The 23,693-nt window shown below is 37.0% G+C and overlaps 1 protein-coding gene across 3 annotated transcripts in view; it reads right to left on the minus strand.

Annotated features, from left to right (window-relative positions):
* Positions 1–23,693, minus strand: part of sigmar (Tumor necrosis factor alpha-induced protein 8-like protein sigmar) — a 349,328-nt gene that overhangs the window by 133,595 nt on the left and 192,040 nt on the right. The window contains exon 4 of one of the 3 annotated variants that reach the window (XM_081733674.1): positions 21,472–21,624. The exons of the other annotated variants lie outside the window; for them this stretch is intronic. Coding sequence (XP_081589800.1) covers positions 21,472–21,505 — 34 coding nt within the window. The 5' untranslated portion in view covers positions 21,506–21,624. The remainder of the gene's footprint in view (positions 1–21,471; positions 21,625–23,693) is intronic. 3 annotated transcript variants of the gene reach the window in all.

Below are 23,693 nucleotides of genomic sequence, written 5' to 3' on the forward strand. Positions count from 1 at the left end.
CAACCTTGATGCAGAACAAATCTGTCGACTTTTTTTTTCTTTTTTTTTACAGTTAAATCAACATCATTAGTACGCCTACAGGGAGCTAACTGCTTTTTATTAAGTTCAATATTACTAATGCATACAATCATTTTTTCTGCCTTTATTTTCATCTTTTTTAAATTCCACTTTCACAGCATTTTTATACTTATCTTTTCAATTAGATGGAATTGCTTTTGCAATCGTTCATCAATTACGATCAATATTATGAATCAGTGGCGTAGGAAAGGGGGGCCCAAAGGGGCTGCCCCCTCCCCCGAAGAGGTCCGACAATGTACTTTGGTACTTTGATGTTTGTAATTTTTTATATATTTTTATGTTTATATATTTTTTTGTTTGTAATTTTTCTATATGTACGTATAACAGCACTTGTCCCCCCCCCAATCACACATCTTGGCTACGCTACTCTTATGAATTGATCGCTCTCAGTCATACTATTAACTGTATATAGATATTCCAGAATTCTCTTCTGATTAGTGACTCTCCCATTGCGAAGACATCATCCCCTTCTGTGCAGTTCAACGCATACATCCGAATTACATGCGCTCCTACTTGACTCATATCAGGCCTTTAGCCAAAACACTAAGATAGGAGGAGAGGCAAAGATATTTTGTGTATGTAGGAGGGGCAACATGAGTAACCATACATTCATAGTTTCTTAGCACTAAATACCATTAATATGAAATAACTACTCATTATGAATTCCTTAATAAGCTACGTAACACAACATAACATTTGAAATCCATTGAATAATTAGTACAGTTCAACGTGTTTCTTAACAACTTTTGAAAACTGATTACAAAATGAATACGTAATTCTATCAAGTGAATATAAAGCATGCCTCCCAGTGTAGCGAAACTTTCATGCACGCACGCACACACACGCACGCACACGCACACACACACGCACACACACACGCACACACACACACACACACACAAATGTATATTGAATTGAAAAATGTATCGGAAACAATCAGTCAGAATAAGAATAAATTAAATGCTGTTCCTTACAAAACAAATCTTACATCAAGTTTTACATCTCACGGTTATGCCGGTTAGGCTAAAGGAGACGGTGATAATGAGAAATGAGTGAAATGGTGGAATGAAGAAAGTGGGAGGAAACGGGAGAACCCCGAGAAAACCCACGAGCACGGTGTTTGTCCACCACAAAGTCCACACGGCGCGAGCTGGGATCGAACCAGGGACCCCAAGCACCGGAGGTGAACGCTCTACCACTGAGCCACCGCGCCCCCTCCTCAGAAAACAACACTTGCAATGTCTATAAACAAGATGAAATCCATCATTTCTTCAGAGATGCAAGGGATTGTTATGAAATTAGTAATGACAGAAACCTCAAATCAGAATTCCTTTATTATTATTATTATTATTATTATTATTATTATTATTATTATTATTATTATTATTATTATTGATTGATTGATTTAGAGTTTAGCGTTGCGTTCACTCCCGTAGGTAGCTACATGCGACATGGACCTATAACTTAGCGTTGACCTAAACCATATGAGCTCTATCGGTAACTGAACCCATGTCTCCCGCGTCTTATTATTACTTCTCTGCACTGTAACGAAGTAAGATTCAAGCAAGTTCTTGACTGCTTTCTCTTTTAAACACATTTAGCTAAACAAACAACTGGAAGTCTCAGGAAGGCTGAAGGCGTGGCAGGGGACTAAGCAACCCTAGGCACCCTTTGTTACGTACCCGTGTCACATACAAGAATATAATTTTTATTAATAGAAGAACTGCATTAATTTCATGTACCTTGCGTCTTCGAAACTACTTCACGTATTGTGTTACGCAATCTCTTATACTAGAAACTTACAGCGAAATCTCTCTGTAACTATCGGGAATCGACCTCGGAATCACAGGCTTCAAAAGTAATGGCGATTTCAGATTTTCCATGGGAGGATTTTCAACACAGCGGGGAGAAGGGGTTAAAGGAGTACGATCTGAAATTTGCTCCAAAAGAGGGGTTTGTAGGTACGGGGAAGAAGCCGTCCAGGTCACCCCTTTAATCAACACTGTCAAAAAAAGGTAAGTGCGGTTACTACTTGGCAACTAAGGAACCCGTAAAAGAGAAAACTTCAATACTATTTTTTTAAAAAAAAAGCGTCATTAAAGAAAGTGACGACAACAGAAACCACACGAATGTCCGCCATCCATAAAACAATAATCCATAACAAATAAAGGTTTCCTTTTCAATTAAGAAAAAAACTATAATTGCAGGAACATTAAATAGATAATGACAATACATTAATTTATTACTTTCTTCTTTCTTATATATACATAATGTTACAGCTACAACGTTATATATATATATACAGCTACAACGCAATGGAACAAAAGCTATAGAGAATATTACTTGATTGCATAATCGCATTAAATACCATCTTTTATGAAAAAATAAAAAAATATATATCATAATATAATTTCTCCTCGCTTCCCCACCGAAAAAATCTTTATGTAGTTTGTATTATGTTTCTCTGAAGCACTTAACTGGAAATATTCGTGGATTACGATCCACGTTGTTGTATAGATAATGTTTGACGAAGTAATCATCTTATTTCTGGCCAGAAGTTCTACAAACCTTATTCAACTTCAATCTTGAACACTTGTTAGCAACTCTACCATAATCCCACAGTACCTGTTGGTAACCCTTCCATTAATATAACATATGTTAGTAACTAGCTTAATATCGCCAATACCTGTTGATAACTACTATATTCTTACATCTGTCGATGAACGTACACCCTTGTTCAAGAAAACCTGGCTACTCATATCCCTTTGGCATTTTGCATTCTTTCTTACCAACACTTGAAATTAAACAAATGCCAATTAGATGTTTATTTAGCACTGAAACATTAGAATTTCCTATGTAAGTTTGCCAGAATATACCTTCTAAAGAAACGTGATTTTTTTTTTTTTTTTAAATCTTAGAATTAGTAAAACTAAGACAGAATATTTACACTGTCCTTTCAGGAAAAATGTAATCGAGAATACAAGAATACGACTGGATGAAGAATAGGTGATAATGATGAGGAAATTTCAAGTACTACTTGGGATCAATACTGGAGGAAAATTCAGAAATAGAAGATGTAAAGGGCAGAATTAGCAGCTGTTGGACAAAATGGAGAACAGCGGAAGGAGTATTGTGTGACCCTAGGGTACCAAACACAGACGAAAGAAAGCCAGAAACAGAAATTGCATGTTGCAGAGATGAAGATGCTACGGCGGATGTGTGGAGTGACGCGGAAGGACAGCATTAAGAATGCAATGATCCGGGAAACAGTAAAGGTGAGACCAGTATTTTATGTTGGAATCCTAACAACCGAAATGCGTTCAAAGTTTCTACTGATCTCTTATCGGGAATCGAACCTGAAACCTCGGATATACTGAGTATTGAATATTTTTTAATCTTTATTACAATCCTGCCTCTTAACAAATTTTAAACAGGATTTAAACGGGTAATTATAAATTGTTTCTTAATAATAATATATATATATATATATATATATATATATATATATATATATATATATATATATATATATATATATATATATATATATATATATATATAGCTATTTGAGCTTGTAGTTACTTCCTTCGGTTCTTTGGACTAATTTTGATTCCTCAATCTTTGATTTATTTTGATTTCTCTTAGATTCATTTTGGTTCTTCTTTTGACCGAAACATCTTACAAGAATGCGCACACGTTATCTAATAGACCAATGAGCAGAGTTGTTCTTTAAATAAAAACACGAGTAACAGGAAGGTATAAATGACCATCATAACAGTCCTGAATTGTCACTACTTTTAACTATAAAAAAAATATTTAACCTTTTGGTTACTAAGTTCATTCTGCCATGTAAAATCGTTAAGAACATTGGGTCGATTTTTAGAAAAAAAAATATATATACTGTAGTTACTATTTAAATGTTTATTCAGGCTTTAATTTGTCTAAATACATCAAACAAAAAGCACAATATGCAGAATAGAACGAAGATTCAGAATATGTATCACATACCAGGCACGCACCCAGAATTTTTTGTTCAGAATGGTCCAAACTTGAGGGTGTTTAATACTGCAAGTCATTACGTCTATGTAATATTGAACGGGCATTATTCTACACAAAGACGATAAGTATATAGGTGCAGTGTAAGATGAAATTTCCATGCTACATCAATCATTTCCCTGTTAAACAAGTATAGTTTTATTGAGAAAGTGTACAGTCCGCAGCAAAAAAACCTGCAACATGAGCATATAAGTTTATTGTGAAACTACGCCTAACAGTGCAGGAAATCAACATAACGTCTAAGTGGCTCGAATCATGCCAGGAAAAACCTCGGCATCCTCCAATGGGCACTTATTTTGGAGTAAAAGACTTCGTTGTTTCACAATAAACTTACATGCTCATGTTGCAGGTTTTTTGCTGCTGACTGTACAAATATATATTGAGATAAGAATTTTTTCGGAAGAGTCCGGGCCGGGTGGACCCTTGGTGGGTACGACCCTGTGACATACATTCTGCAAACCGTCTCCTTAGAAGGGAAAGATATGTTACCATTAAGTATCGTTTTTATTCTAGCCTGGCCCGCAATACGTCACAAATTGCCCATTACTGCTTTAGACTTATTTTAATTAGAAGAAAACACTAATTAAACGTTTTTTTCTTTAACTGTATGAACATTATAAGAAACGTTTGTTTCAGAAAACTATTTTTACTACTGCACATTATTCTTTCTATTTATGCCCTTGACAAATTATCTAAGATATAAAAGTGACATTAAAATTAATTCAAATAATTTTTTTTTTTTAAAAAAAAGGAGAAAGATAACCTTTCGGAGAAGAAGAATTTTTTTTTAAAAAAAAAGCTTCTCATTAAAGTTATTTCTCTCTTTAGAACAAATAAAAAGCCTGTGAAAATTTCTCCGACCTTTCTTTATGTTTATAATGCTATCTAGAGAGAAAGGCTGGGCGGCATATAACAATAAGATTTTTTTTTTTTTTTAATGAACAAAGGGCTTGGATTTCTTCTACAGTACGAAGCAACAAAAAAAAAATGTAATTATTATTAAATGTATTTAGAACATAAAATATTGTATATTTTAAAAAAATAATAGAAGACAGCGAAAAAATTCCGTCTTACTTCTCTTACAAGTTTGCTTAATTAAAAACGAAATAATACTTGGTGAGCGGATATAATTCATCAAAACTAAGTTTTACAAGTAAACAAGCAAGCAACATTTCTGAGAATACAGCAGAATGCTTCAGTTTAAGAAGAAAATGCTGTATATCATTTTGCTTCCTTTTACAGGCTGTTGATGAATATATTCTCTGAACGACATAATGTTAGTAATTTATAATGTTCATAGAACAGTCATGTTAAAATGAATTTGAGTTGAGACAAGCTTCACCCAATATACGAAACTAAAAATATCATACAAGAACAGTGAACGAACTTGCAGGTCGCAAGTTGCACCGAATTCTACAGTTTGGGCAAAGGCAGAGGAGTCTATAAGTAGGGATGGGCACGAGTCGAGTCAAAGATAATTTTCTCGAGTCGAGTTCCGAGCCGAGTTACTGTTTTGAGGCCGAGTTTCGAGTCGAGTTGAGTTTGATAAATGCCTCGCTCGTTCGGCTCGTTTTAACTCGTTTTGAAATCGGTCTGATTAGACTGAAAAGCAAAAGCCATAAGGAATGTAAGCAGTAATGTGGAATACTTTTAGTGTTGCTCACGAGAGGGGCACTGCTCGGATCTCGTCTCGTCTCGATAACGAGATCACAACGGATTTTTATAATAAGACAACCTCAAATGTCGTGAGCACCTAAATAAGTATGGGTCGAAAAAATTCTGCACAGTCGAATTTTTGAGACCAAGCAACAGCCCAACCCGGGTGGTGATGCAAACGTACTCGGTTCGGTTTAGCTGAGCGAACATCTCGAGCCGACATGGTTGGGATGAGCCACTGATTTGCCTCAATTGAGCCGATGGCTCGAGCTGACTCGGTTGAGGTGAGCCATCAGCTCTGTTCGGCTCGGTTGGGGTGATCCATCGGCTGCAGCCTGCTCGGTTAGGAGCAGCCATCGTCTTAAATCGGCTCACCTGGGCCGAGCAGTTTTGAACATGTTTGGTTTGCGCCCTATAGCTTTTAACAATTTTTGGCTCGAGCCCGAATACTTGCTCCTCCGTAACTCAAATCCAGAACCTTGTGAACGATGGCCTTGTCTCCTAGACTGCACGACTACCGAGATCGGCCGTCAACTAGTTTTCAGTATTCAGATACAAACAGCCTATACATAATGTTTATACATGGTGTTATTTTTATAATAAAATAATAATATTAATAATAATAATAATAATAATAATAATAATAATAATAATAATAATAATAATAAGCTGTAGTAGTAGTAGTTGTAGTATCATTGATAATAATTATACTGCCTATGTAGGATACTTGAAGAGAATACTTGAAACTACACACAGTATTTGGCTCCTTTTAGCTCGACTCGACTCGAAATTCGACCCGAATTCGAGTCAAGCTGAAAGAAATTTTTCAAGCCGAGTCTCGAGTCGAGCTTAAAAATATCTGTTTCGAGTTGAGTCGAGTTTCAAAGAAAATTTGCTCGAACTCGCTCGTGCCTATCCCTACCCATATGTGGGTTTTAGCGAGTAGATTGCGACTAGATTTCTGGGGAAGAAGAGACAATAATTTGAGTATCCATTAATCGAATAATCACTATTCGAATATTCGTTTTCAAATTCGAACAGTTATTCGTTATTCCAATAATTGTTCGAATAATTAATGTTCGAATATTCGAAGAATCCATTATTCGAATAATAAATTACTCGAATATTCATTTTCAATATTCGAACAGTTATTCGTTATTCCAATAATTGTTCGAATAATTAATGTTGTTCGAATATTCGAAGAATACATTATTCAAATAATGAATTACTCAAATATTCGTTTTCAATATTCAAACAGTTATTCGTTACCCCAATAATTGTTCGAATAATTAATGTTGTTCGAATACTCGAAGAACCCATTATTCGAATAATGAATTACTGGAATTTTAACACCACTAGTCCACACACAGTCCTCGAACTTCATGGCTTGTTTTGAAAGGGTACGATCTTAACTTTACTTTAATTGAAGTGAAGAAAAGAATTTATCTTTTTTAACATGACATGCACCTGTATCTACAAGGAGGAGTCATAAGTCTTGAAATATTTTGGTGCACAACATACCTTTAGTACCCGGCTATTTCAGGCGATCGCAAAGCGTATTTATTGCTCATGCGTACTCTTGGAATACGCTGACCATGTATTTAAATGTAGATGGCTAATCATAAACGCGAAAGCAATAAAATTGCTGAGAAAACGTCAGATCGAGCGTATTTGGTGCGGGTCGGAACAATAGACCGCCTGCTGTTTAAAATATTTCAAAAGGCTATTTGAGAAAGCGTAACCCCCTGTAGCGAACGCGGCCGAAGTGGCTATTCAGTAATTTTACTTTCACCAGATGTGTAAATCATACTGTGAGCCAGTCAGGGCTTCCAGGTCTTTTTGCCAGGTCCAGGTGTGTAATAGCAGAGTTCCAATACTCTGCACAAACCATCTTCCAAGCAGCTGTTTCTTGTTACAATCCCTTTGCCTGGCAACACGTCTTTCCTTTTTTCCTTCCTTTTGAAATCTTTTAAACAGCAGGCGGTTTATTGTTCCAACCCGCACCAAATACGCTCGAGCTGACGTTTTCTCAGCGATTTTTATTGCTTTCGCGTTTATAATTAGCCATCTACATTTAAATACATGGTCAGCGTATTCCAAGAGTACGCATAAGCAATAAATACGCTTTGCGATTGCCTCAAATAGCCGGGTACTAAGACTTATTACAGTACAATGAAAGCAGGTTACATTCAAAGCATAGCCCCTCGTGTTGGAATGTCTGCAACCACCTTCCTGTCAGTTCCTGATTCCACGTCGATACAGCGTTTTGACCTGAGAGGCAAAGAAGACAAGTCAGTGCTGTTTCTACCTCCTGTTGAGTCGTGAAGCATCGTGATTTCAGGAAGTGCATCATGGACCGAAACAGGTACTAATCCGAAAGGTCAAAGTCAGGACTATACACCGGGTTTGGCATCAGTTTCATGCTATCAAGTACCTGATTTTTTTTTTTTTTTTTTTTTTGCGTTTTTGGAACAGAGGGTGGTTTTGTATTATTTTGTTCTAAATCGTGCTTTCCGTTCACCAATGCAGGATATTTTTGGCGTAGTGCAGTATATATTCCCTTCAACTGTTCGGAATTAAGGTTGACATTGATGGTACGACCGTTCGAAACGAACTCGAAGTGAATTACCCCCTCACAGTTCCACCAGAGAGCAGACAGAGCTTTATGTTCGAAACGGCCTGTTTGATTACCAATTCTGGAAGTTAGTCCCCGCTCAACCAATGTTTTTGCACATTCGGATTTCGGCAAAATACTTACTTTTGAGTCGCTTGTGACAATCCATTTCGGGAAACGGACATCGCTCATACTCTGTCAGCATACATCCACTCTCCTCTAGGTCTGAGCTAGGGTCAACTCATGTAGCACAATGCGGCAGCTTCTGGTGGTTTTCCCGAGTTTGTAAAGGTGATACACTCACTTCTACAGTACAGTGAAACCTGCCGAGTTGGTTTGAGAATCCCCGTGCACTGGTGGATGAATTTTTCTCAATGGTGCGTCATATGACCTCAGAATCTGTTACTTTGGACTCACTGGACCTTGGCTGATCTTCAACATTTTCACAACCTGCACGAAATTTCTGGAACCAATGAGTTGCTGTGCTGAGGTTCATTGCACTTTCCCCTTTCGCATAATAAATATTTTGAATTGCTCCCGCAGCATTAGCGTTATAACCGAGTTCCAACGTATACAGTATATCAAACGCTGTTGACACTCATTATTACTGCCACTAAACACAGACTGCAAATATTGACGGCCACCATGTGAAATAGTCCGCTTGCCACACTATATTTTGTGGCCAGTTTGAGTTTGCACTTACGGTCGATCACGGCGTATACACGCGCCTGCTGTTGCATAGTGAAAATATTGCAAGACTTATGACACTTCCTTTTTTATTTAAACTAAAAACTAAACTTCTGGCGCAACGTCTTCAGGGTGCCAGGGTCTATCCCCATTTGTCTTCACGACACTGAACGGATCTTGCAATTTCATATGGTGAGTAAGAACGGTCACTCATTTTCCTCTGACCCAGATCTGGCACTGGTTAATTTCGCCGATCTCACGAGAGATACGGTATCCCAGTGCTTGTAGGTCGTTGGCTTGTATCTATAGCTCTCTACAATCTCAATAAAATATATATCTGATTTTTAATGAAACCTGGCACGTATTTAAAGCTTCTTCCCACACCCACCTGTTGGTTAAGACCGGAATCGGTCAAGAATAAAGAATTAAATTCTACCCCAAACTCGAAATCATTCAGTAAAACAAAATGCAACATTAGATCCCTTGTATTATGCTAACAGCACTGGTATTAAAAGGAATCATCATCCTCATCATAGGTATTCTGTTATTAGTGTCACGTCACTTGCCGCAAAAGAGAAGCTTCCATGCCTCACGGTCTTCCGCTAAAACCTCTTCGTCTTCACGTACGATTTTTCTGTTTTGATATTGTCAATTAATTGCAGTCTTCTTTGCTCCCTCCTCCTCTCTTTTCCTGCCACCATACCCTCTAGCACCTCCTTCATCATACACTTCCTTCTCAGCCAATGCCCCAACCAGTTTCTTTTTCTCTTCTTAATAATATCTAAAATTTCTCTTTTCTCCCCCACCATTTCCAAAACCCTCTCATTCGTTTTCCGCCCGACCCAGCTAATTTTCCCCATTCTTCTCCACACCCACATTTCGACAGCTTCCAGTCGTTTTTAATCACTTTTGTGTAATGTCCGTGTTTCTGACCGATACAGTACAATACTCCACACGAGGCATTTTATGAGTATTTTTCTCAATTCTTTATTCAAGGTCCCACGAAATAGTATTTTCTTCCCGCTAAAGACTTTTTTCGCATTCCTATCTTTGCTTTTGTTTCACGTTCGCACTTCATACCATCACTAATACTACTACCCAGGTATAGAAAACTAGTCAGCTGTTCCATTTTCTCCCCTCCTACTTCCATATTTGACACCGACCGCTTCGTTCCGATCTTCATGGTTTTTGTCTTCTTCACGTTTATTTTCATCCCATATTCTTCACAGCCCTTTTTTACCTGTTAACATCTTACTGATTTTCTCTTCAGATTCTATAACAGCCGCCATATCATTTGCAAACCGTATGCGCCTAATCATTCTACCTCCTATTGAGGTGGTCTTCATTATGTAAGCTCATTTTCATTATCTTTTCTAAATAGATAATAAATATTGTTCGACCGGGAGAGACAACATCCTTCCAACTCCCCTTCCAACTGCACTCTCCTCCGTTATTTGCTCTTTTATTCTAACACTTACTTCTTGGTTCATGAATCTTCGATCTTTCCATTCCAGCTGTCATTTTTTTTTTTTTTTAAAGAACTTCCAACAACAATTTCTAATTCACAAGGTGAAGAGCCTTTTCTAGAACAATAAATACCACATACACCTCTTTCCCTGTTTCTATAAACCTTTCCCCGATCACCCTTAATAATCCAATTGGATGTCTTGTGTCCTTACCTCTCCCGAACCCGAACTGTTCCTCCTCAACTTTTTCATTTGTTTTTCCACACAACCTTCTATTTAGAATTCGAAGCAAAATTTTTGCTCCATCCTCACATCTCTTCGGGTTCGATTTCTCAGCCATAGGTATCATGATCGTCTTCAGAAAAGTCCTTGCTATCCTCTTGTTTCATATATTTCATTGCAGAGTCGCAACAATTATTACTTGCCCTTTTCTCTCAATTAAGAAAAAAAAAATGTTATTATAACTACCTACATTGAATTATGTGCTTGTGATGTCTGCAGCTTTTCTATCCTTGTTTACTACTTATACAATCAAAAAAAGGTATAACAAAATGTTTTAAACATATTTTTGCATAAATGCAAGGTAATGGCAAACCAACAGTGTTTGGTATATGCGGCTACGTGAGGTTGAGTTGTAACCAGACGAAACTATGGGAGGGGGTTAGAGTGGAGAGTGTATATTTTTGGTTCAAGGTAAGGTCAACTTCTGAATGTTCATTCCACAAGAGTCATACATACATCTCGCACACACACAGTGGTAAGAGGAACGGGGCGATGAGGGAGTGCAATAGCTGTCAGCACAACCGCGTGTATACTCCGCCGGGAGTCAGCCCAACATGAAACGAAATGGGTTTGCGCCATGGTTACATGGTTCAACAACAACAACAACAACAACAACAACAAAAAAAAAAAAAAAAAAAAGCTGAGTCAACTTTTCCTAACCTTTTATGAGAGTTTCACTTCAGTGCCTGTCTCGGTTTCAGCAGTTTCGTTTGCATAATATTTCGAGAAAAAGAGAAAAAATATCGTTCTATTGCTCTCAGTCACAGAATAACGCTCTTTAAATTCAATTATACTACTACTACTACTACTACTACTACCCTACAGTAACATTATTATTATTATTATTATTATTATTATTATTATTATTATTATTATTATTATTATTATTATTATTATTATTGGTTACAATATCTTACAATTTAAACTGGGCATATGAAAAAACAAACAGCATGTTAGTCAGGTGAACTAATAAACAAATTTCTTACTAGCAATTATATGCCAATCTGTGATATTATTGTTATATTTATCTCCAGTTGTTATATTGTTATATTTTAAATCAAGATGACTAAAAAGTGATGTAGGATATTTAAGCTTGGTGGGCATAAAAATTTAATAATAAAACTAATATAAACTAATTTCTTTTAAATAAAACTTTAATCACATTGTTTTGAAAATGTTATCTTAAAACATTGACTAACTTTTTACCTGAATCTTAATTTTTTAATAATAATAATAATAATAATAGTTTTTTTTTTTAGAAAATATTAATTTTTCTAATGGTTTGTTTTAGATGTTAACAGACTAACAGGCAACAATCTTTAGTATATCATCTTGGTTCCCATTTTAACAAATCATTAAATTTTCATACTACGTTTTGTGAAGTACAATATATATATATATATATATATATATTTTCAAATAATAAAAGGTAAGGGTCACTGCACTAAACTCTCTTGGTCCAATTCGTTAAACTAAATCATGTTATGCTGTACTTTGTAATAAAACATTTTCTTTTGAATTACGAACAAAATTGTAATGCGTTTTCGGAAAATTTCACTTAAAAAAAAAAAATCCCCAAAAGTAAACTACCCCTAATAGATTTTTCCCATAAGAAATTACTTGTGCCATACGTTAGGATTACTAATGCTATTTGTTTATAAAATAATAAAATGGCCTGAATGGTATTTTACCAAATTGTCTTTTAAAAAAAAATACTTCAAGAGTTTAGGAATAATAGTGAATATTTTGTGTGAAATATGACCAAAATCGTTTGAGTCGTTTTCGAGAAACTAGTCTGAAAAGAAACTCATGCCTAAGAGTAAACTATTCCTTGTCAATTTTTTGGAATGGAATAATCTACACAACAATTTAAAGAGTTATTAATGAACTATTTATTTATGAAATATGAATGAAATTGCCCTAGTTGTTCTTGAGAAAATCACCCCCCACCCCCAAAAAAGAATAAACTACCTTTCGTAGATGCTTTCAGGTTCAAATGAGTTATGCCATATTGTCAGGCTATTATTGAAATATTTATTTGTCAAATATGAACAAAATTGCCTCAGACATTTTTGAGAAAATTATTCGATAAAACTTGCCCCGAGGAATAAATTACCCCCCTCTCGATTTGTATAAGAGAAATGACTTATACCACATGTTAGCGTTGTTATTAAGAAATTGGTTTATAAAAATATGAACAAAGCTGTTGAAGCTGTTTTTTGAAAATCTTGTACCTTTTTTTAAGAAAAGAAAATTTGCTCTTAAATAAACTACCCTTAAAATTTGAACCTCCCTCCTGAAGAACTACATAAAAACTAATGTTTAAAATTTAGTTGAGATGTATCGAACGATATGGTCTCTAGGGGAGTGTACATTCATGTCCAAAATTATTATCGCATGTCTATAAATATGTTGTTGTAGGAATATAATTTGATAACGAATTCGTCCGGCATTTCTTATAATGTTAGTATGTGTACAATCGGCAAAGACATGTATGTGGCAAACTTCATGTCAAAAGAGTAGTAAATAAGAACAATAAAACGAAAATAAAACTTTCTTGTAAATTTAGCAACATTTTGTTTTACTTATTTTAATTTTTGTATTTATAATTCTATTCTTATGAAATTTACCACAAATATACATTTCCCGATTATACACATAGTATCAGTATTAAAAGTACCCTGCAAAACCATTATCAAATTCTGACAAGAAGACAATTATATATATGCGACAATCATTTTGGACATGAGTGCAATAAGGACGAACAGATGAACAGATAATGAAACTGTGATGCAATAACATGCACTATATGATCTTTCCCTTTGTTGAAGCTACAATTTCCGAACGAGTGCTATCTGACACAGAAATGTCCATCCATTTGTGTCGGGCTCGCGCTTTCTTACTAAAGTATTTCCTGCCTAAAAACAAAGTAGATGTAAACAAAGCGAAATGTATTACTCCGCGGCTCACACGTGCTTCAGCAGCGAGAGACGTTAATAGGAAAATCGTCTGCTAGTTTATTGTCATCGCATATTTTCCAAAGTGTAAGGCTACGGTTGGTTGGTAAATAATTAACGCACTGACAGTAACTCTCTATGCTGGAAATATGTATTTTCTTAAATCGTTATATAAACGAGATTGCCTCTGTTTCTGTTGTCCTCTTTTTGTGTTTTGTGACACGAGACGAAGATGGATTATTGTCACTCATCGTCGCCATGAAACTCTGCATCAGCGTTGCCACAGTCCTAGCTCTGAAGTGGGCTGAAAAATAGTACCAAATTGAAACAAAAAGGGCCGAATTCATTATTTTATATCAGTGTGATATATGGCTCTAAAATATGATATATGACACGAAACTAAAAGAGGTAAAATTATATAATACTTCCCCCCGCCCCTCTTTCAAGAGCCTAATTCACGAAAGTGTTCTTTTTAAAAATTACTTTTTAAAAACATCCAAATAGGAGGACCCGAAGAAACTTGGTATAGAGTCTTTGCAGCGACACATAAATTATACTTATTAGAGCACACTTCGTCTTCTTCAGAATATTCAACACTTGATTCAACGTGTATGTGTGTTTTTATATATATTTATTTATTTATTAAGATTTCAAGCTAAAATTTCTCGTCTCCTTCATGCGCGGCGCGAATGCGCCCATCTAGCGTTGTTTCCCAGTGTAGTTTGAATTACGAATATACGAAACATAGTTCGTAGCGTTATGCGGTACAACGTCACTGAATCAATGTTCAACAGCATATTTTAAAGAGTCCAACACACAGTATGAGTAAAGTGAAATGTAGGAAAAGTCTTACCGACATTTCTGAAAATGTGACAAGTATTTCTTAAATGGTGCTGAATTGGGTAGAATTGTACCAACTTTTTCACACAAGGGGCTGAAAATGCCAGTGTGGTACCAACGGGCGGATGAATGACAAAAAGGGCTGAATTTGGTACAATTGTACCAAGTGTGGCAACACTGCTCTGCATTCTACAATTTCAAATCAGCGGGGTCGGCGCGCGAACGCATACGCATGCGCAGTAAATACTATATGTCTAAGTTCAGGTATGGTTGAAAATTGAAATAAAGCTACATCTGTTGTTAAATATTATATATATTGGGTTTCTTATCACAAAATGCAGGATAAATTCAGATATCTTTATTCGAAATTATTATTTTAGTAGGGATTATATAGCGGTAGGAGACTAGTGCAGTGAGACCAACAACTAATCACTGGTCATCGACCCAATGGTAGCAGGTGGGTTTGTTTAAATCTACTTTCTTCTGAAGTTGGCAAGAGATTAGTTTCTCGAGTTATGCTCACTGGCATTTGCGCTCAGTTTTGGATCTTAAGCTCTGCTGAGTGCTTTGGGCTCAGGAGTTTCGATAACTCTGCTTCGATCATAGGAAAGTAACAATGGCTTGTTCAACTGAAATAAAATATTAAATTTCACGTATCTTTAATTTCACGTTTCCTGCTTTTGTCCTTCAGCCTGAACGAGACGAATTATTAATTAAAGAAAATGATTATGAAATGAAAACGTGAGATAAATGGGAGAGGTCTGTGAAAACTCATAGACCCACCACAAACTTAAGAGGTCTGCGAACCAGAAATCTCTAGCGCCAGAGATGCGCTCTCTACTATTTATCTACCGTGCCTCAACTGCGAGATGTTATTTGAGGTTATAATACCTTCATTCAAATGTCATCAGCGCAAAGGTATGTTAAATTACTGTTTTTAAAAAACTCACTTTTGTTGTTGATAATACACATTGAACTTCTTAGCAAGAATGCTAAACCTCGTGATAAATAAATAAATAAAATAAAAGTACAAAATAGTCCTTTGTGTATAAATTGTCCTCCGAAGTGCCACTATTCTTAACAAATAACCGCATATAAAAAAAGTAATCAATATCAGCGCCCAAAGTCATCAAAGGTGCCACAAGGATTTTTTGCGAGCAAAAACATTGTGCCTCGGGAAAGGCAGTTTTGGCATTCAATTCCATTCACACAAGACCAAGAGTTGGACGGCTGAGCTAACAGCAATCCAGGCACGTAAAAGGTTTTTTTTTTTTTTTTTCTCTTATTTCCTCCCTCCTCTGCTCTCCCCTTCCGAAACACCAGTAATCCACGCATGCGCAAGGATGCTGAAGGGATCATCAAGAGAAAAAAAGAGGTGTCTTTGAGATGCATCAGGTGGTCATGGACCGCGAGCCGCTCCTTCTCCGCTCGCGCTCAGGATGGGGAAATCCTATCACAGCCGTCATCTCATCCTGGCTGCTTTACTGATGCTGATGAGCTCAGCGCAATGGATCACACTTCAGCAAAGGAAACGGAAAATAATTTCTCTCTGCAAAGGGTATATTCCAACTTTACGTGGTTGCGGTCTCCTTTCATAACGTAGTTAAATGGAAATTTAATTAATTAATTATAAATAAATTAACTTCCTCGAGTTACATAGGCTACGAACAACCATGATCTAAAAAATAAAAGGTTTCTGAGCTCAAAACTATAAACCACGTTTAGTGGTCAGTACCAGGACTGTAGACGAGGGTATAAGTCGTACACTGTCTGCTTAATCTTACTCATTAGAGCAGTGGTTCTCAACTTAATCCTTATCACGACCCTCATTTTATCAATCCTCTTGCCAGCGACCCCCTTATAATTTCTAGTTTGTAATACACTTGAGTAGGATTTTTATCATACGTATTGCGGAAATCTCACAATATCCATCTATTTCTATAATAGTATAACCCATGTTTTGTATACAGTGGACACAATAACTTCCCTAAAAGCGAATGGATTAAAACCAAATTTGTTCAGTTCACTTCTCTTCCGCTTATCTTTGCGATCCTCTCGCGACACCCTACGGGTCGCGACCTCCAGCTTGAGAAACACTGCATTACTGGGCGGCTATTTGAAGCCATCACAACGCGTTTTTCTTGCTCATGCGTACGCTCGGAATACGCTGATCATGTATTTAAATGTGGATGGCTAATTGCAAACGCGAAAGCAATAAAAACGCGGAGAAAACGTCAGCTCGAGCGTATTTGGTGCGTTTCGGAACAATAGACCGCCTGCTGTTTAAAATATGTCAAAAGGGAGGGAAAAAAGAAAAGACGTGTTGCCAGGCAAGGGGATTTTTAGCAAGAAACAGCTGCTTTGAAGATGCTTTGTGCAGAGTACTGGAACTCTGCTATTATAGACCTGGACTTGGCAAGAAATACCTGGAAACCCTGACTGGCTCACAGCAACCCCGTATCCACGGGGGTGCTAGGAGGCCGGGCCTACCTAAATTTTCACTGTCCCCCCCCTAAAATTTTCACGGTAGGCTTGCAAATGAACTATAATATGGTGATGAACTATAATATGGTTGGGTCGGGCCCCCCTAACTTCTACCGCCCCCCCTACATTTTTGGGCTGGCTACGGGCCTGGCTCACAGTATGATTTATAACTCTGGCAAAAGTAAAGTTACAAAATAGCCACCTTGGTCGCGTTCGCTCTAGGGGGTAACGCTTTGAAAACGCATTCAAATAGCCAAAGACTTAGGATTTACTTTCTGTTTAAAGGCACTATAGTATTTTTGTTTCATTTATACTTATTTACTTACAGCGGCGCAACTCTGTCTTCAACATTCGGGGGGGGGTGCAAATAAGACCTTTTTTTTTTTGTTTGTTTGTCTGTTTGTTAAGCGATGCTCAAAATATTTGTGTAGTTGAAAAACAATCCTGTGAGGATTAGGGAGCAGAGTTGTCTTCAACATTGGGAGACGGACAGATTTGAAACTTATTCTACGGGGACATCAATTTCATCACACTTTCCTTTGTGACAATCGGACACAAATCATCACATATTTTCCCAAAAAAAAAAAAAAAATCGGATTATTGGGAGAACAGTTCCCCCAGTTACAAGATTGAACATGTCTCCATCATCCCCCAGCATTTGCGCCAGTGTTTACTTACGAGTATTTAGGTCCATATCTCTCTATTTTTCTCCTATCAACCACAGTTCAAGTATATCGATCATGCAAAAGAATCCGTTTCTTCTCATTACTTTGGTTAAGATTAGGTTAGTGTTTCTTCCAGCATAAAGGTTATATGAAACGTTGACCTACAGTTTAACGTGGAATCCGAACCCCATGACCTCTCACAGAGGATCGAATCCGCGTCTTCCGCCGAAGACCCATACACTAATCACATAGTCAGAAAGGAGGATCAAAAGAGAGAAAAAGGAAGAAAGAAAGAAAGACAATGAAAAGATTACGTAATTCTGTCTGTCCACGTTCGCGTTGTTTTGATAAATAAATATCATTAGAGCCTTTCTATTTCAAGTAAGCCCTCGGAAAATATGTGAAACATACTTCGGCCCCACCCCCACCAAGCTCTTATGGAGGTAACCTTCTCTTTGCTTTGGGGAAAGAAGGGAATGACCAAGGCTGTGTTGCCAATTTGTCATTCAGTCGTTTGGTCTTGTCGAGTGAAGATTGTAGGCTACTTAGAATGGCTAACAGGGCAGTGCATAGTGAAGCCCGTGAAGTAATCCTGACAACCCTGTCCGCATCCAACCATTCAAGGATCTCGATCACTGCAAATTGTCCCTCCTCTTTTGAGGGAGGTACATGACAACACACATCGACAGCAGTGCCAGCAGGGGTACAGTTGAAACAGAAAGGCTCTACGAAACTTTTGTTTAACTCGGATAGCATATTTCCAGCCTGATCCTCATCACAATTTTCTAAATTCCTTCTGATTCTTCGGGAGCACTTTTCTCTTTTTCCTTCTCGCAGTACATTAATTCCTTTTGCTTAACTACACCCATTTATGTTACTAATGGAGTAATGGATTTATCTAAAGAATATTATAAAAAAAAAAAAACAATAAAATGCTTTTCGACTATAAAACAGTATCGCACCTATTACATCTAAGGTTATGGCTATACAAGTTTGCATTTCCGATGCGTTACCCCTGCAGCGAACGCGACCTAGGTAGTTACTGGGGTAATTTTACTAGGTGGTGGGTAATTTTACTTTCGCCAGAGTTATAAATCATACTGTGAGCCAGTCAGGGATTCCAGGTCTTTTTTTTTCTATGTAACCCGATTGTGTTACATAGACTCTTCTGTCATTAGCTAATTCTTCGGAATTTCCTTGTATTTTTTGTGAATTTTCTTTTGTTTATAGGGGGCGCGGTGGCTCAGTGGTAGTGTTCACCTCCGGTGCTTGGGGTCCCTGCTTCGATCCCAGCTCGCGCCGTGTGGACTTTGTGGTGGACACACACCGTGCTCGTGGGTTTTCTCCCGTTTCCCCCCACTTTCTTCATTCCACCATTTCATTCATTTCTCATCTTCACCGTCTCCTTTGGCCTCACGGCATAACCGTGGGACGTAAAACTCAAAAAATTTCATTTCATTTCACGTAACCATACCATAAGGATCCCTTTAAGAACGCTAAATTGAATAAAATTTAGTCTACAAAACAAATTATCTTGGCTTTGTGATAATGAACTTCGATCTGAATACCGCTTTTTGGTGGAGGGGAATTGTAAGTTTGGGGGGTTTTCGTCTAAGCTCTTGCGGAGGGGGGATATTGACATCACCGCTTACCTGACAGAATTAAATGAATAGTAACCAACCCACACAGTTGTACTGATAGAGTCAAAAACAAAATGAAATGAAATCTTTGAGTTTTACGTTAGGCTAAAGGAGATGGTGATTATGAGAAATGTATGAAATGGTGGAATGAAGAAAGTGGGAGGAAACGGGAGAACCCCGAGAAAATCCACGAGCACGATGTTTGTCCACTACAAAGTCCACATGGCGCGAGCTGGGATCGAACCAGGGACCCCAAGCACCGGAGGTGAACGCTCTACCACTGAGCCACCGCGCCCCCAGACTCAAAAGCAATGCCAAACAAGAATATATTTTAGAGTTTAGGCTTCAGTTCTCCAGCTCAAAGATATCAAAACAAAACCATAAATTCAAATCTGAAAACGACTTCCTTCAAACAAGCGTTCAAAAAACACTTTCCTTTCCATCGTTCTCCCATTAGACTTACCGTTCTTCTATCATTAGCATGCATCATAACCTGGTAAAGACAATTTAGCTCTAGATTCTGGTTCCTATCTTTGATTTTCCTTATAGCGTACTCCAGGACAAAGTTGAATAATAATGGCGACAACGCATCTCCTTGTTTGAGACCATTCTCGACATGAAAACTAGTGGACAAGTATTTTACTACTCGGAACGCATCTTAATTAATCTTAATAATTTAATAAAATAACAACTAAATAAATAAATAAAAGCAGAGAATAAAGACTAAAAACACAAAATTAATAAAAATTGCTTGTGCATTGCTATTCAACTTAATTATTTATGTATTCCACACATGATGTTTTGAAAAATCTCTCTCTCTCTTTTTTTTTTCTTCTAGCACGCCGGTTAATATATATACGGCAAATTAAGTGATAACTTTAACAAGGTGTATGGCATATGGAACTGCGACTGAGGTTACAACCCCAACCCCTGATCTTAGTAACAGTGCAAGAGGTCACTACTACAATAGAGAAACAAATTTCTGACCTAGAAAAAGAAATTAACGAGTATAACTTAAGAATGGTAATGTATATCCAACTCATACTACAGTCCCTTTCTCTGGTTTAATGTGATTATCTACGAGGCGCTTTTCTTTCTCTCGTGGCCGAGGTTATGGCGCAATAAGCATCGACAAATGACATGGTAGACGGCCGAAGGTGAGTCCGGTTAATATTAATAAGTGCTAACTTTACAGGACATATAACGCATTGCGTGCGATGACGGGTACACTCTCACCCCTGACCACAGCAAGAGTGCAAGATATGTTTCTGAATAGTTTATAAACCACTCTCTCGGAGATGAAAAGAAAAAAAAAAATAAATAAATAACTTTAAATTTTAAATTTTAAATAGGAAAGAAAAAAAGAATGAAAATCCAGTTCAGGGTCACCTTTTCTGACATTAACCGGGTTGATCTCTCGGCAGTTTGCTTCAGTACTTGACAATACTTGTCGCGCCGCGGTCTCGGCCAGGAAGAAAAAACACTGTACAATGTCCTCTACTAATTTGGAGCACTAAACCAGGCATATACGCAGAAAGTTTTGTTGGAAGGGGTCTAATACTAAAATCCACTACGTCTATGAAGTATTGAACGGGTATTAGTCTGCACCCGAAAAGACGATAAGTAAAATACTTCAACTTAAAAAAAAAAAAAAAAAAAAAAAAAAAAAAAAAAAAAAAAACACGACAGAACTAGATTGTTTTTATAAGAGAAAAAGTACAGATGGAGTTTAAGATCAAAATTTCATGCTACATCAATCATTTCCCTTCTAAACAAATATAGTTTTATGAGAATGCGTACAAATGTATGTTGCGTTAGGAAGTTTTGGAGGTGTCCGGAGCCGGTGGACACCCTCATGGGTTCGCACCTGCAACAAACCATTTTTTTGGGTGGTGGTAAAAATCAATAAATTCATGTTCCCAGTTTAAAAATATATATATATGAAATCTCACGAACTAAATAAAGTATATTATAAAATCATGGTTTTAAAAAAATCACTACTGAAGAGACGGCGTAACCGCGGAAAACTAAAGAAAAAAAACAAACCTTCACTCCAGCGTCCTAACTTCCAGTTTTCCATGTATCCTTTTTAACCCTAGAGGGGGAGAAGAATTAACCAGCTTAATCCTGTTCTAGTATCTTAGTGCCTGCGTCATAGCTACATTACGTAAATAGCTATACTTGCTTTCGTGAAGTGTACTAAAAACAAGGAAAAACAAAACCAGTTATTAGCATCACACAACAAAGTTAATGTATTTTAACTCAATTTCCTAATGTTATTTCTGTTAATTATGAGATGTTCACACTATTATCATCATATTTCAGAATCTGTATCTCTTTCACTTGTGGATATAAGTACAAGGAACATATCTTTAAATGTTTCTTCGAGCAAGAAATATTTAGAACTCAAATTCAGTACAGACTCTGTAATAAGCGAAACAAAATAAATAAATAAATAAATATAAGGATTAATTACAGAAGGTTGTTTGGTTTATATCGGACCGACCTTTACGAAAAAACCTCGCTATTACCACCGATGCTATTTTATTGGACCCTCAGCACTGTGGATTATCGCTCGGCATCACAGTTTCCATTTGAGCTACCTCCAGCGAAGCACGGGCAAGGAAATTCGGCTCCACTCTCTCCTGCACGCTTTTGAGAGAGTACGAGGATGCTGATGTTGAAGTCTTTTCAACAGGCCAAAGCCGCAGAAATCCATTGGTTGGCACCACGGCTAAAGGGATGCCTTGAAACAAAATAGCATAGTAATGTTCTGGCACGGCAGTAGGAGTTGAAGCCTTGTCCATACACATTCTTGTCTGGTTGGCATGCGAATCATATAATTGAAAAATGTAGATCAAAAAGATAAGTGCCATAATGGATTTATGGGAGTATCTTGCATATGTTTTCACGTTTTTATCAACTTTGCGTACCATTAACTTTCCTGAATAACTTAATCCTGCCCCAACCATAGAAATATATGTATGAGGATCCAGATCACTCAGCTGCTTACCCATTCCCAGAAATGATTTAGACATTAGATTTTCTTACCATACAGCACACCAATTTCCCATTCTCCATACGACAAAATTCTTACGCTGAGCTTAGATGAAAAAGGTTTCAAGCCGACAGGCCTACTTTCTGTCACCATGAGGTATAATCATTGATTTCATACTACTTTATGTTACTGCTATCATCCTGTATAAACCATGATAAAATACGACGAATCAATGCTATTAAATGTTTGGTTTGTTAATTTAGAGTTTAGCATCAAGCTTATACGACACGTAGACACAGCTTAATGTGGGACCCTAACCACATGAATTTACACCAAGTAGTCTAATCTACGTCTCTCTCACCGAATGCGCGTACGTTAACTATATAGCCAAAAGGGAGTTCATTGTAGAGATACGTGAAGGACAGTAAGACATATTCTTTCTTTACTTAAATAATTAACAATACTTATGCAATATATGCTTATCAAATATTGTGTAATTAACCGATTCTATGTTTTTAAGCATTTCTGCGAATCATTTTTTCATGATTGATTCGTTTCGAATTGACAAATATTTTAAAATGTTGCTGCTATCAACCTTTTTATACGCGTCTAGTTCCCAAACAGAGTCCCTTTCTTCCTTGTCAAACTTTGTGTTTGAATTTCAGAATAATCTGTCAAATATCTCCTTCTGAAACGACAAAAGAAAGTTTAATTTCAACGTAGCATACAGATATTAACTAATGAAGAATAGTAGCTTGTCTAGTGCTCAGCTGGAAACTTCTTTGGACCCACCATCGAGTGAAACATGGCCGTAGTAAAACGTAGTAGGAGTAAAACATACTACGATTTTCTCCGGGAGAATATATGGGGGGACAAAAACAAACTACCCGTACTATAAGGGAAGGAAGAACCCTTCTTTGGAATTCTTGCAACACACACAAACACTGACTAGCGCAGAATTTGTCTTCCTTCCCTAATTGTTCTTGTGTAAATACAACTTCCGAGTTTCAGCTTCTGAAGAAGTTTTTAGTTGTGTGTATACAGTGTTGCCATACCCATAATTCCAAAAGTTTTTCAATGCTATTTTTCTTTAATTTTTCATAACTTTCTTATGAACACGAAACAAAAGCTATTTGGCTCTATTATTACTGTGTTTGATACTATGCTCCGGTGTACCTAACTATCAGTAGCTCTGGTATGAACTATCCTGTGTTCAATTCCCGGTAGGAACCAATTTTCGATGTTTGTTCGGCATCTTGAGACAACTGAG

The sequence above is a fragment of the Thermobia domestica genome, chromosome 12 (assembly GCF_964235325.1).
Source record: "Thermobia domestica chromosome 12, izTheDome1.hap1.1, whole genome shotgun sequence".
NCBI classification, from domain to species: domain Eukaryota; kingdom Metazoa; phylum Arthropoda; class Insecta; order Zygentoma; family Lepismatidae; genus Thermobia; species Thermobia domestica.